The 15041-nt window shown below is 42.5% G+C and overlaps 1 protein-coding gene and 1 long non-coding RNA gene across 8 annotated transcripts in view; one reads left to right on the plus strand and one right to left on the minus strand.

Moving 5' to 3' along the window:
- TRIM8 (tripartite motif containing 8) overlaps positions 1-3616 on the plus strand; it is a 129547-nt gene extending 125931 nt beyond the window's left edge. For all 6 annotated transcript variants that reach the window (XM_063961927.1, XM_063961929.1, XM_063961931.1 and 3 more), the window contains one exon: positions 1361-3616. In XM_063961927.1, coding sequence (XP_063817997.1) covers positions 1361-1968 — 608 coding nt within the window. In that variant the 3' untranslated portion in view covers positions 1969-3616. The remainder of the gene's footprint in view (positions 1-1360) is intronic.
- Positions 1-15041, minus strand: part of LOC135056580 (uncharacterized) — a 268794-nt gene that overhangs the window by 118365 nt on the left and 135388 nt on the right. The window lies entirely within an intron of this gene.

Raw genomic sequence — 15041 nt, forward strand, 5'->3', positions numbered from 1 at the left:
CGCAAGCATACATTTTAGTTTAGTGTTTCCCTTGTCCGTTTTTTTTTTTCAGGGTATCCTACCATTTTTTACAAGTGCCTCCCTAGAGTTACTCTTACTGACAGTTCTTTTCCTTCCTCCCTCCCTCTCCACCCCCATCATACTTACTATTCTCTTTGATCAACCCATTTAGTCCTTCTAAACTCTCCACCCCAACATAAGTATTTTCCTTTATGCTACTTACATCATTTTCTATATGCTGTAATGATGACCCACAATTGTTGTTAGTTACCCTTTTTAGTACCCATGTAAATACCCTTGCCGGCTGCTCTTTCCCTCCCTCCCTCCCTCCCTCCCTCCCCCCTTCTCCACCCCCATTTAGTTCACTACCACAGCCTTACTATTCTCACTGCAGGACCCATAGTTTCTAGCTAAACCCTCCCCCCAGGCTCCTAGTTTAAAAGCTCCACCAACCTTCTAACCATCCCCCCCGACAGCACTGCAGCACCCTCCTCATTCAGGTGCAATCCATCACGACAAAAAAGATGGCGCCTGACTGAGAAGTCTGCCCAGTCTTCCAGGAACACAAACTCCTCCTTCCTACACCAGTCTCTAAGCTACACATTTACCTCCCTGATCTCCCTCTGCCTCCCGGCGCTAGTGCGTGGCTCAGATAGTATTTTGGAGAATATTACCTTAGATGTTCTTTCCTCTAGTTTCTGGCCTAAGTCCCTATAATCTTTCTTAAGGACATCCCAATCGTTCTTAAGGAAGTAAATATAATGACCAAATAAGTTACGCAATTGTAAAATTGTACTTCACTTTTATGTGCTGGTGTTTCAGTACTGATGATTTTTTCCATGATGGATAAAATGGGAACTATTATACAGGAAAGAAGAGCGGTTAGCTATAAATAGGAAAAGTAGCAATGCAACATGGTATACTTAGCACTCTGCTCAGTTATAGCGTTTTAGGTACTTAGGGGTCTATTCGTGAAGCAGTGAAAAGTGTGAAGTGAGCCAGTGGAGAAGTTGCTCGTAGCAACCAATCAGCATTAAAGTAACATTTAAAGTTTGAATACTATACCATTGTACGGAGCAGCTGATTGGTTGACATGGGCAACTTCTACACAGGCTCACTTCTCCAATCTTTTCACTGCTTCATGAATAGACCCTTTAACTACTTAGTTTAAATGGTGAAATGATGTTGCATCTTGTTATGTATCGGAATATTATTATAGTTCTTGCATAACTCAGTAGACTTTTAATGCGTCATGCAAGGTCATAACCCGACCTCATGAAATTGTCATCCTATTAATGTGTAATGTACTTTAGTACATGTTTAATAATTTTTTCCTCCTATACTTTTTCTCTCTCTCCAGGTCCATTCAGCACCCCTTTGCCGTTCCTGCAGAGCATTCCCATGTACTCCTGCAATGTCAGCAGTTCAGGGGCAGAAAAACGTAAACATTCTACTGCCTTTCCTGAAGGCACCTTCCTTGACCCAGCATCTGGAACGGTTAGCAGCCAGTACATAAGCCAGGGATCTTCCACTGGTGAGGGCCAGTCGGCACAAGCTATGGTGCCTTGCAGCTCTACCCAGCACATTGTCGGACTTCCTAGCGGCCCACAGCCAGTCCACTCCAATTCTGTCTTCAATCCCTCCCATTACCCCAACAGTTCATCATCTCAGCAGTCTGTGCTTTCACAGTATGGGGGTCGCAAGATCTTGGTCTGCTCTGTGGACAACTGTTACTGCTCTTCAGTGTCCAACCACAGTGGTCACCAGCCATACCCAAGGTCTGGCCACTTTCCATGGACAGTCTCATCCCAGGAGTACTCTCATCCTCTTCCACCCACTCCTTCAGTAACACAGTCTCTTCCAGGACTCGCTGTCAGAGAATGGATTGATGCTTCCCAACAGCATGGGCGTCAGGATTTCTATAGGGTCTACGGGCAGCCTGCTGCAAAACACTATGTCACCAGTTAACTTCTAGAACAAGCTAGTCTTGTTTAATATGCATTCAGAAAAAGATGCCCCCAAACATGAAACAGAACAACCCTTACTTTGTTTAGTGGTGGACAACGTCTCCACTTCTGAATATAGCTAACATAGGATTGTTTTATATTTTTTGCTTTAATTCCGATATTTCTGAACAATGGTGTATGCCCTACCCATATCTAGAATAACAACCAGTTACTTTCCGTTTAGAATTATTTTTTTTTTGGGTGGGGGCGGAAGGGTGGGGTTTGTTTTAAGTGCTTTGAAGCTTCTGCTGATGTTTTATCATTTGACGCAAGCAGTTTTTGAGGTTTTTTTAATTATCAATTTAGATGCCTATGTTGCTTTAGATATAAGCTGTTTCTTGTGATAGAAGTTTTAAGTTAAAAGGCCACTTATCATTTAGACGCTATTTTTTTTTTTTTTTTTTAATTGTATGTTTTTAGATATGTGTAAATACACAATGAATAGAAAATAGTGCAAATTACACAAAAAAAGGGAACTATAAAGTTTTGTTTGCAGGGAGAGAATATGCCAGTTCCTTTACAGGTTTTTAATCATGCAGTAACATGATGGACATTATACTAATACGGATCTGTGACTGGCACATTCTGATCTAGAACACCAATGAGTTCATGGAATATTATATTTCTCTCTTCTGTACCTCTACTTGAAGTCTAACCTATCAAAAAAGACTATTTCTATATTTTTAATATGTTGGAAATGGAAAAAAAAAAGCAGGGATGGGAAGATGTGTTAATACGATAAATGTTGTACATAGAGTAAGAAGAACAGGGTAATTTTTTTTTTCACTTTGATCCTATGTAACTCATTGAAACTAGCAAAAATATTAAAAATACAATAAAAAAAACTTTTTTTCTTTTCCAAAAACACAGTTTCATGGACCAAGATTATAGTTGCAGAGTGCAAATATATATATATATATATATATATATATATGTGTGTGTGTATGTATGTATGTGTATATATATATATATATATATATATATACACACATACACACACGGTAAATGGTCTTTTAGCTTAAAAGGTTAATTTTTTACACTTTTTTCCCATTTTTTTTTTTAACATTCCAAATGTATGTTAAAAAAAAAAATGTGCAATTCAACATTTCCTTCACTTAAAATGAGTAAGATTTGCTTTACAGATGAAAAGTATAATTTCTGGAGTGTCACAAATACAAAAAAAAAAAAAAAAAAATCAGAAAAAAGAACAAAAAAATAATAAATGACATAATGTGTATGTATGTACAGTGTAAGGTCCGGACACTTCTGTTTTTTTCTCTGCAGCATTAATTAATGAACCATTTAATGCCATATTGTAATATTACAGCAATAAGACTTTGTACTGTATGTTGCTACGGGACTTTTATGGCACAGAAGTACATTTGCTTGGAAAGGCACCTGAATGATGGGCACCACTTGGACATATGAGCTATGGAATCAGCAAGTTCTGCATGACGGCAGACAGTGCGGCAATGCGATCCTGTGTTTCTTGCCTTTTTCTATATCAGTGTTGGATCTGGAGGTAAACTATCATACCATGCTCAACTTAAAGCAGTAGTCCCGCTTACTTGGTCAAAACAAACAAAAATGAAATAAATCTTTTTATAAACTATACGTTGCCTTCTTATAAACCTATCAATTATTAAGGGAAGCACAGATGCATTTGGATGTGGAACAAACAACAATTATTTTTATATTTTATCAGTTGCTTTCTTTTATAAGTGAAGGATTGTACAATATTTTATTTCTGTGCCTCAGTGATCTCCCTAGTTCCTACTGTATTGGTAGGGTGCATTCCACAATGATGGTTCAGCCCACAAAATGGCTGCCTCATTTGGGCCAGTCAGTGGGAATGGCTGTGCAGAGCAGGAAGCAAGTGGGTATATAATGTAGCAGACTGCAGTACAGGTGAGAACTAATCCTTGTGTTCACTGAGAGAGGCAGAGTTACTGCTCTTTAAGTGACAGAGTATAATTCAATTTAATGTTGTATTACAGTCACCTTTCTCCAGTTATGATGCATTGTATATAATTCCATGCAGCACATGATTCTCTATTCTCTGTTTATGCTACTGGAATACAGAGGAAGATCTCTGACTTGCTCAAGACCCTCCACCCTGCAGCATTGTGTGGCTTTCATTTTAGCGTGTGTGCAGTTTTGTCAGTGAATCCTATGGGATAAACTGGCAGACATTTTGTGTGATTATTCAGCACTTGTGTCATGAGCAGTTTTTTTTTTTATATTTTTTTATTTTAAAGTGTTTTACACCCAGTGACAGAAAAGCTTTAGTTTGCCCCAATGTTATAAATAAATTCTATTCATAAATATGAGACCCACAATCAAAACTGGCCCTATTATTTACAAAAATAACATGTAAGCCTTTTATAGAAATACAGTAAATTATATTACAGGACATAAAAAAATGTTTAAAGTAAATGTTCATTATCATGCAACTTAGATACATACATCTAAGGCACTGACCACTAGAGCAAAAAAATTGGGTTAATTGCTAAATGAAAATCTCTAAAACACAATTTGAACATTAGCAATGATGACACATTTTTTTCTTATAGCACATAAGTTTTTCCAAGGTATATGTAATAGGAAAAAAGCAAGGAGTGGCTGATTGCTGAGGCAGCTGGTCATCCCAAAGTTCTTGTGAACTTTTTTTATGGCTGTTCCAATAACTATCTCACATCTATTGATGCAGATAAGAAAGAAAAAACAAACAAAACAATGCTTAGGTGTTTTATGATTTTGCCATTTGTTTCAGCTATTTTGTTGAAAAGTGTTCTATTGAGAGCCTCTATCACTTGTTATATTACAAGATACATGAGCAGCAATTATGACAAAACGGTGAATTCATTTTGTATCATTTTCAAAGCAACCTGTCCCATATGGGGACGCAAGAATGCAGGGGGAAGACTCTAGTTCAAATGTTCATTAGTAAGGCTCAAGTGCATCTGAAACATGCATACACTGGAGGTAGCCATTTTGTGGCTCAAATTAATATTCATGAGACTGCACTTAATTGCTTCAGCCTGCAAAATGGCTGTCTCCAAGTGGTACTTTTTATTGACTCCTGCTTTCAGGTTAAATAAACCACATAATCTTGCCACTTGGGAATGAAAGTAATACCTGTCATGTAAAAATTGGTTACTCCCAGCGCTATTAAACAAAGGACAATAATACAAATGGTAATAGAAAATATGTATTGGTATTTATTTCTTAATAGAGTAAAAATATATTTATTTTTTTCTAGAGGTATACAACTTTAATGTCCAATGATTATAAAGAATTCATAAAAGACAATTCTGCATGTAGTGTATAATTAATGAAGAGTTTGTAAAAAATACTCCTAAAAAGCAATTACACATAAAATGTGTAATAAAAAGGAAAGAGTGTTTTTTTAAAAAATGTAGGTATGTTCCTAATACCGGTATACGTTCAAAAACAACACTGGACAACACATAAGATAGAGTTAAGAAGTGTAATAGAAGATTCTGCAGTGTTTAGTAGAAATGCTTGTGCGGTTTACTCTACTAAAAAAGGTACATCTAGAAGTGCTTGATGATTTTACTCCTATTCGATACTATATTCAGACAATGCTTGTATGTATCAGATTCCTGATACAAAGTACAGTCTCTCCAGCCAGGGGCTTTAAGCAGTAGTTAGGTAGTAGTAGTTGATAAGGATGATATCCAAAGTTCACTCACCGCTATTTAAAAGTCCAACTGGTAGTCTGTTGACCGCTGTTGAAGTCTCATGTAGGTCTGTTGAAAAACTGGTGTCTGCCGGCAGACAGATGAAATCAGCGACGGTGGTCAGCGTTTGAAAAGCGTGTGTCCAATCCGTTGCTCAGCGATCAACGCATTTCACCTGTATAGCACAGGCTTCGTCAGGATGCCAGATGATTCACTATCCCGTCTTCTTATTCCTCGTTAAGAAGACTGGATAGTGAATCATCTGGCATCCTGACGAAGTCTGTGCTATACAGGTGAAATGCGTCGATCGCTGAGCAACGGATTGGACACACTCTTTTCAAACGCTGACCACCGTTGCTGATTTCATCTGTCTGCCGGCAGACACCCGTTTTTCAACATACCTACATGAGACCTCAACAGCAGTCAACAGACTACCAGTGGGACTTTTAAATAGCGGTGAGTGAACTTTGGATATCATCCTTATCAGCTACTACTGCCTAACTACTGCTTAAAGCCCCTGGCTGGAGAGACACTACTTTGTAAGGAATCTGATACATATAAGCATTGTCTGAATACAGTACTGAATAGGAGTAAAATCATCAAGCACTTCTAGATGTACCTTTTTTTAGTAGAGTAAACCGCACAAGCGTTTCTACTAAACACTGCAGAATCTTCTATTACACTTCTTAACTCTATCTTATGTGTTGTCCAGTGTTGTTTTTGTACGTATACCGGTATTAGGAACATACCTACATTTTTAAAAAAACACTCTTTCCTTTTTATTTATTACACATTTTGTGTAATTGCTTTTTATGAGTATTATTTACAAACTCTTCATTAATTATACACTACATGCAGAATTGTCTTTTATGAATTATTTATAATCATTGGACATTAAAGTTGTATACCTCTAGAAAAAAAAAAAATATTTTTACTCTATTAAGAAATAAATACCAATACATATTTTCTATTACCATTTGTATTATTGTCCTTTGTTTAATAGCGCTGGGAGTAACCAATTTTTACATATCTAACAAGGCTAGTGGAAACCCATATTCGCAATAGCTGCTTTTTAAACATAAGATATTAGCGCAGCCCTCACAATATATTTTTAATACCTGTCATGGTCATTTTAGAGCTGGAAAAAAAATTAACTTGCCTTTATGGGCTGTAAAGCATATTATGATAAATTTGGCAAAATATTTAAAATGGAAAAGTTGGAAGTGTTGCCTATAAGAACCAACCAGATAATGCTTGCCTTCCTTTGGAGTCTCCCCTAGGGGAGAAGCCTGGAGAGGAGACCCTACTGGCCACTCAGAGAAGCTGGGCTGTGTTCTCGTATCATTAGGCCCTGTCTCCGACACTGGAAAAGGCCCACAATTTGCAGGTACAAGGGTCGGGGCTAAAATGACATGATTTGCTTAATTTAGCCCCGCCCCCTCCATAAGTCACCACAATTCCAAGATTATCACCTCATCCTGCCCGCTTTACTAGGAAGTGGGTGATATGCGGGGAGATCTGCTAGCCATGCGGGAGGACTCCCCAGAAAATTGAGTCTCCCAAAACCTCCAAAAGAGTAGTCTAGTATGAACCAGATGCTAGGGGGTAAATTTACTAAAGCTGAAAACACAAGTAGTCAATAGCAAGCAATCATATTCGGTCTATCATTTTCTAGAATGCAATAGAGAAATGATAGCTAGAATCAGGTTGCTATGGGCATCATCACCGCTTGATTTGTAGAAACTATAAAAAATAAAAATCTACCCATAGGTATCCTTTAGTACATGCTTGAAAATGAAGGCTCGAATCTCATTGCAACACGTCCAGTTTTCCTTATTAAACATTTTTTAAACTCCACCATTATCTTTAAGTAGCTCACATTGGCACAGGTATAACAGGCAGGTCATACTTTATCATTTTGCATCCCTTATGCTTTCCAAGAAAGAGACACACTCGCATCATTTCCGGCTCCGTCATGTAGATCAGGGGTTCCTAATCACGGTCCTCAAGGCAAACTAACAGTCCAGGTTTTAAGGATAGCCATACTTGAGCACAGGTGGCGTAATTAGCACCTCAGTTATTCTGATTTTGGCCATCTGCATTCAAGCATGGATATCTCTAAAATCTTGGCTGTTAGTGTGCCTTGAGGATCGAGGTTGCGAAACACTCATGTAGATCTATAATATCTACTGTATGTACTGCTTCCAGTGTGCTTGTTTCCCTGGCAGCATTGCTGCTGCAGGGAAGCCAGACTATTTTAGGCCATGCAGCTCTCTGATTCAGATAATGGTGGGGGCTCAAAGAGAAGGGGACCCCACCTATTTCCTTGCCAAGTAGACATATCTAATGAAAGACTGCTGCATCAAAGACATGGTGGCAGATGTATTACACCTGGAGAAGTGATAAAGCAGCGATAAAGAAGTGATAAGTGGAAGGTGATAACGCACCAGCTAATTATTACAGGTTTGAAAAATGACAGTTAGTAGCTGATTGTCTGGTGCAGTATCACCTTGCACTTATCACCACTTTTATCACTTCTTTATCCCTTCTCCGGGCTTAATACATCTGCCCATGTGTTCTTTTAATTCTAAAAATATGAAATATTGTAGCTGGTAATGTAGATATGATTACGTAAAGAGCATGCCAACGTCTGCAAAACAAAACAAAATTCCTGTAATTATAAATGTCTAGACAGATTACTAAACTGGTGCAATGAGACTTGCTCACTTCCTGAAGTCACACTCTTAAACCCTTTATTCTAAATGTGCAAATAGATTATCTCCAAAAATAAATACATTTACTTAGCCGGTAGCTAGCAATAAGGTGTACAGAATGCACGCAACTTACAATTTATATGACTAGTACGGCCCAGTACTCTCCTGAATTGTATTTATCTCTTCTGGACAAGTATGGGGAGATGTGTTAGGTAGAAATTGTTCTTAAAGCAGTTATTTGGGATGGATGTGTACATTATAGCATTAGGTCACTTTTACGTATTTGCTTAAATTAAAAAATATATATAATAATTTAAAATCGGATGAACATTTTGTGGATTCTAATGCACTAAACAAACAAGCCATTACAAAATAAGTGAGTGGGACATACAGCTTGATGTAATAAACAGGGAGGTAACGTCCGTATATTTCCTTCCTATACAGCTGTTTGGACAGCCAAAGAACTATTTAGCTATGCAGGTTACCTTTTTATTACAGCACGTGAGAAGTCCTGTATTAACTTCCTAATTTAGGGGTCTATTTACTAAGCCTTGGATGTAGATAAAGTCGCTGGAGGTAAAGTACCAGCCAATTGGCCCCTAACTGTCATTTTTCAAACCCAGCCTGTGACATGGCAGTTAGGAGCTGATTGGCTGGTACTTTATCTCCAGCAACTTTATCTCCATCCAAGGCTTAGTAAATATACTCCTAAATCAAAATGGAGAGGGTATGAGTGCGCTGTCAACAGCAGCCAGTATAGGGGGGGGTCAGCCCCTTGCAAGAATAAAAAAAATAGTATAGAGGTGTACTGGCGCTGGCTGAAAGACCAATAAGGGACGATAAAAGTATTATGATAAAGTTTCACATAATTTCTCTAACGTCCTAGTGGATGCTGGGGACTCCGTAAGGACCATGGGGAATAGACTGGCTCCGCAGGAGACATGGGCACTTTAAGAAAGAATTTGGATTCTGGTGTGCTCTGGATCCTCCCTCTATGTCCCTCCTCCAGACCTCAGTTTGAATCTGTGCCCGGACGAGCTGGGTGCTACTTAGTGAGCTCTCCTGAGCTTGCTATAAGAAAGTATTTTGTTAGGATTTTTATTTTCAGGGTGCTCTGCTGGCAACAGACTCCCTGCATCGTGGGACAGAGGGGAGAGAAGCAGCCCTACTCTCTGAAGATAGGTCCTGCTTCTTAGGCTACTGGACACCATTAGCTCCAGAGGGATCGTACACAGGATCTCACCCTTTGTCGTCCGATCCCGGAGCCGCGCTGCCGTCCCCCTCGCCCCCCTCGCAGAGCCGGAAGACAGAAGCCGGGTGAAAGAAGCAAGAAGACTTCGAAATCGGCGGCAGAAGACTCCAGTCTTCACTGAGGTAGCGCACAGCACTGCGGCTGTGCGCCATTGCTCCCACACTACACCCATATACTCCGGTCACTGTAGGGTGCTGGGCGCAGGGGGGGTCGCCCTGGGCAGCAATTAGGACCTCTTGGCAAAAGTTAAACATATATACAGTTGGGCACTGTATATATGTATGAGCCCCCGCCATAATAGTGTACAGAAACGCGGGACAGAAGCCCGCCGCTGAGGGGGCGGGGCTTCTTCCTCGGCACTCGCCAGCGCCATTTTCTCTCCACAGCTCCGCTGAGAGGAAGCTCCCCAGGCTCTCCCCTGCAGATTCACGGTAGAAGAGGGTAAAAAGAGAGGGGGGGCACATAAATTAGGCGCAAAAACATTATATACAGCAGCTACTGGGTTAACACTAAGTTACTGTGTGATTCCTGGGACATATAGCGCTGGGGTGTGTGCTGGCATACTCTCTGTCTCTCCAAAGGGCCTTGTGGGGGAACTGTCTTCAAAAAAGAGCATCCCCTGTGTGTGTGGTGTGTCGGTACGCCTGTGTCGACATGTTTGACGAGGAAGGCTATGTGGAAGCAGAGCGGGAGAAAATGAATGTGGTGTCTCCGCCGACGGCGCCGACACCTGATTGGATGGATATGTGGAAGGTTTTAAATGATAATGTTAATTCCTTGCATAAAAGGTTGGATAAAGCTGAAACCTTAGGACAGTCAGGGTCTCAGCCCATGCCTGATCCGATGTCGCAGAGGCCGTCAGGGTCTCAGAAGCGCCCCACTATCCCAAATTGTTGACACAGATACTGACATGGATTCTGACTCCAGTGTCGATTATTATGCAAAGTTACAGCCTAAATTGGCTATAGCCATCCGTTATATGATTATAGCAATGAAGGATGTGTTGCACATCACAGAGGAAACCCCAGTCCCTGACAAGAGGGTTCATATGTATGGGGAAAAAAGGCAGGAGGTGACCTTTCCCCCTTCACATGAGCTAAATGAGTTATGTGAAAAGGCTTGGGAATCTCCAGATAAAAAAATGCAGATTTCCAAGAGGATGCTTATGGCGTATCCCTTCCCGCCAACGGACAGGTTACGCTGGGAATCCTCCCCTAGGGTGGACAAAGCTCTAACACGCTTATCCAAGAGGGTAGCCCTGCCGTCACAGGATACGGACACCCTAAAAGATGCTGCGGATAGAAAGCAAGAGGGTACCCTAAAGTCCATTTATACACATTCAGATACCTTACTAAGGCCGGCAATTGCATCGGCCTGGGTGTGTAGTGCTGTAGCAGCATGGACGGATACCTTTTCTGAGGAACTTGATACCTTAGACAAGGATACTATATTAATGACCCTGGGGCATATAAAAGACGCTGTCCTATATATGAGAGATGCTCAAAGAGACATTAGCCTACTGGGCTCTAGAATAAATGCAATGTCGATTTCTGCCAGAAGGGTCCTGTGGACTCGGCAATGGACAGGCGATGCCGACTTAAAAAGGCACATGGAGGTTTTACCTTATAAGGGTGAGGAATTGTTTGGGGAGGGTCTCTCGGACCTGGTCTCCACAGCTACTGCTGGAAAGTCACATTTTTTGCCATATGTTCCCTCACAACCTAAGAAAGCACCGTATTACCAAATGCAGTCCTTTCGATCACAAAAAGGCAAGAAAGTCCGAGGTGCGTCCTTTCTTGCCAGAGGCAGGGGCAGAGGAAAGAAGCTGCACAACACAGCTAGTTCCCAGGAACAGAAGTCCTCCCCGGCTTCCACTAAATCCACCGCATGACGCTGGGGCTCCACAGGCGGAGCTAGGCCCGGTGGGGGTGCGTCTCCGAAATTTCAGCCACAAGTGGGTTCACTCCCAGGTGGATCCCTGGGCAATAGAGATTGTGTCTCAGGGATACATGCTGGAATTCGAAGAGATGCCCCCTCACCGATACCTCAAATCGGCCCTGCCAGCTTCCCCATTAGAGAGGGAAATAGTGTTAGCTGCAATTCACAAATTGTATCTTCAGCAGGTGGTGGTCAAGGTTCCCCTCCTTCAACAAGGGAAGGCTTATTATTCGACCATGTTTGTGGTACCGAAACCGGAGGTTCGGTCAGACCCATATTGAATTTAAAATCTCTGAACATATACCTGAAAAGGTTCAAGTTCAAGATGGAATCGCTCAGAGCGGTCATTGCAAGCCTGGAAGAGGGGGAGTTTATGGTGTCTCTGGACATAAAGGATGCATACCTTCATGTCCCCATTTATCCACCTCATCAGGCGTACCTCAGATTTGTGGTACAGGATTGTCATTACCAATTTCAGACGTTGCCGTTTGGTCTCTCCACGGCACCGAGAATATTTACCAAGGTGATGGCAGAAATGATGGTACTCCTGCGGAAGCAAGGGGTCACAATTATCCCATACTTGGACGATCTCCTCATAAAAGCGAGGTCAAGAGAGCAGTTACTGATCAGCGTAGCACGTTCTCTGGAAGTGTTAGGACAGCACGGCTGGATTCTGAATATTCCAAAGTCGCAGTTGATTCCTACGACTCGTCTGCCCTTCCTGGGCATGATTCTGGACACAGACCAGAAGAGGGTTTATCTCCCGATGGAGAAGGCTCAGGAACTCATGACACTGGTCAGAGACCTATTAAAACCAAAAAAGGTGTCGGTGCATCACTGCACACGAGTCCTGGGAAAGATGGTGGCATCATACGAGGCCATTCCCTTCGGCAGGTTCCATGCGAGGACCTTTCATGGGATCTCCTGGACAAATGGTCCGGATCACATCTTCAGATGCATCGGTTAATCACCCTATCCCCCTGGGCCAGGGTGTCTCTCCTGTGGTGGCTGCAGAGTGCTCACCTTCTGGAGGGCCGCAGATTCGGCATTCAGGACTGGGTCCTGGTGACCACGGATGCAAGCCTCCGGGGGTGGGGGGCAGTCACACAGGGAAGAAATTTCCAAGGCCTGTGGTCAAGTCAGGAGACTTGCCTACACATCAACATCCTGGAACTAAGGGCCATATACAACGCCCTACGTCAAGCGGAGTCCCTACTTCGCGACCAACCGGTTCTGATTCAGTCAGACAACATAACCGCAGTGGCTCATGTAAACTGCCAAGGCGGCACAAGGAGCAGGGTGGCGATGGCGGAAGCCACCAGGATTCTTCGCTGGTCGGAGAATCACGTAAGCGCACTGTCAGCAGTGTTCATCCCGGGAGTGGACAACTGAGAAGCAGACTTCCTCAGCAGGCACGACTTCCACCCGGGAGAGTGGGGACTTCATCAAGAAGTCTTCACACAGATTACAAGTCGGTGGGAACTACCACAGATAGACATAATGGCGTCACGCCTCAACAAGAAGCTACAGAGCTATTGCGCCAGGTCAAGGGACCCTCAGGCGGTAGCTGTAGACTCCCTAGTGACACCGTGGGTGTTCCAGTCGGTCTATGTATTTCCTCCTCTTCCTCTCATACCCAAGGTACTGAGGATAATAAGAAAAAGAGGAGTAAGAACAATTCTCATTGTTCCAGATTGGTCACGAAGGACTTGGTATCCAGATCTGCAAGAATTGCTCACAGAGGATCCATGGCCTCTTCCTCTAAGACAGGACCTGTTGCAACAGGGACCCTGTCTCTTCCAAGACTTACCGCGGCTGCGTTTGACGGCATGGCGGTTGAACGCCGGATCCTAGCAGAAAAGGGTATTCCGGAGGAGGTCATTCTTACGCTGATAAAGGCTAGGAAGGACGTGACAGCTCAACATTATCACCGGATATGGCGAAAATATGTTTCTTGGTGTGAGGCCAGCAATGCTCCTACTGAGGAGTTTCAGCTGGGCCGTTTCCTTCACTTCCTTCAGTCAGGAGTGGATTTGGGCCTGAAGTTAGGCTCAATTAAGGTCCAGATTTCGGCCCTTTCCATTTTCTTTCAAAAGGAGTTGGCTTCTCTGCCAGAAGTTCAGACGTTTGTGAAAGGAGTGCCGCATATTCAGCCTCCTTTTGTGCCTCCAGTGGCACCTTGGGATCTTAACGTGGTGTTGAGTTTCCTGAAATCACACTGGTTTGAACCACTTAAAACAGTGGAGTTGAAATATCTCACGTGGAAGGTGGTTATGCTATTAGCCTTGGCTTCGGCTAAGTGCGTGTCAGAATTAGCGGCTTTGTCTCATAAAAGCCCATATCTGGTTTTCCATATGGATAGAGCGGAATTGAGGACACGTCCACAATTTCTGCCAAAAGTGGTCTCATCCTTTCACATGAACCAACCTATTGTGGTGCCTGTGGCTACTCGTGACTTGGAGGATTCCGAGTTACTAGATGTAGTCAGGGCTTTAAAAGTTTATGTAGCCAGAACGGCTAGAGTCAGGAAAACGGAGTCACTGTTTATCCTGTATGCATCCAACAAGCTTGGTGCTCCTGCTTCAAAGCAGACTATTGCTCGCTGGATTTTTAACACGATCCAGCAGGCTCATTCTGTGGCTGGATTGCCGCAGCCAAAGTCAGTGAAAGCCCATTCCACTAGGAAGGTGGGCTCTTCTTTGGCGGCTGCCCGAGGGGTCTCGGCATTACAGCTATGCCGAGCTGCTACTTGGTCAGGTTCAAACACTTTTGTAAAGTTCTACAAGTTTAATACCCTGGCTGAGGAGGACCTTGTGTTTGCTCAATCGGTGCTGCAGAGTCATCCGCACTCTCCCGCCCGTTTGGGAGCTTTGGTATAATCCCCATGGTCCTTACGGAGTCCCCAGCATCCACTAGGATGTTAGAGAAAATATGATTTTACTTACCGGTAAATCTATTTCTCGTAGTCCGTAGTGGATGCTGGGCGCCCGTCCCAAGTGCGGACTTCTTCTGCAATACTTGTATATAGTTATTGCTTAAATAAGGGTTATGTTATGGTTGCATCAGGGTTTAGCTGATGCTCCGTTATTGTTCATACTGTTAACTGGGTAAAGTTATCACAAGTTGTACGGTGTGATTGGTGTGGCTGGTATGAGTCTTACCCTGGATTCCCAAAATCCTTTCCTTGTACTGTCAGCTCTTCCGGACACAGTTTCTTTAACTGAGGTCTGGAGGAGGGACATAGAGGGAGGAGCCAGAGCACACCAGAATCTAAATTCTTTCTTAAAGTGCCCATGTCTCTTGCGGAGCCCGTCTATTCCCATGGTCCTTATGGAGTCTCCAGCATCCACTACGGACTACGAGAAATAGATTTACCGGTAAGTAAAATCTTATTTTTAATAAACATTAAAAAATACAATAAAATAAT

The sequence above is a fragment of the Pseudophryne corroboree genome, chromosome 3 (assembly GCF_028390025.1).
Source record: "Pseudophryne corroboree isolate aPseCor3 chromosome 3, aPseCor3.hap2, whole genome shotgun sequence".
Taxonomy (NCBI): Eukaryota; Metazoa; Chordata; class Amphibia; order Anura; family Myobatrachidae; genus Pseudophryne; species Pseudophryne corroboree.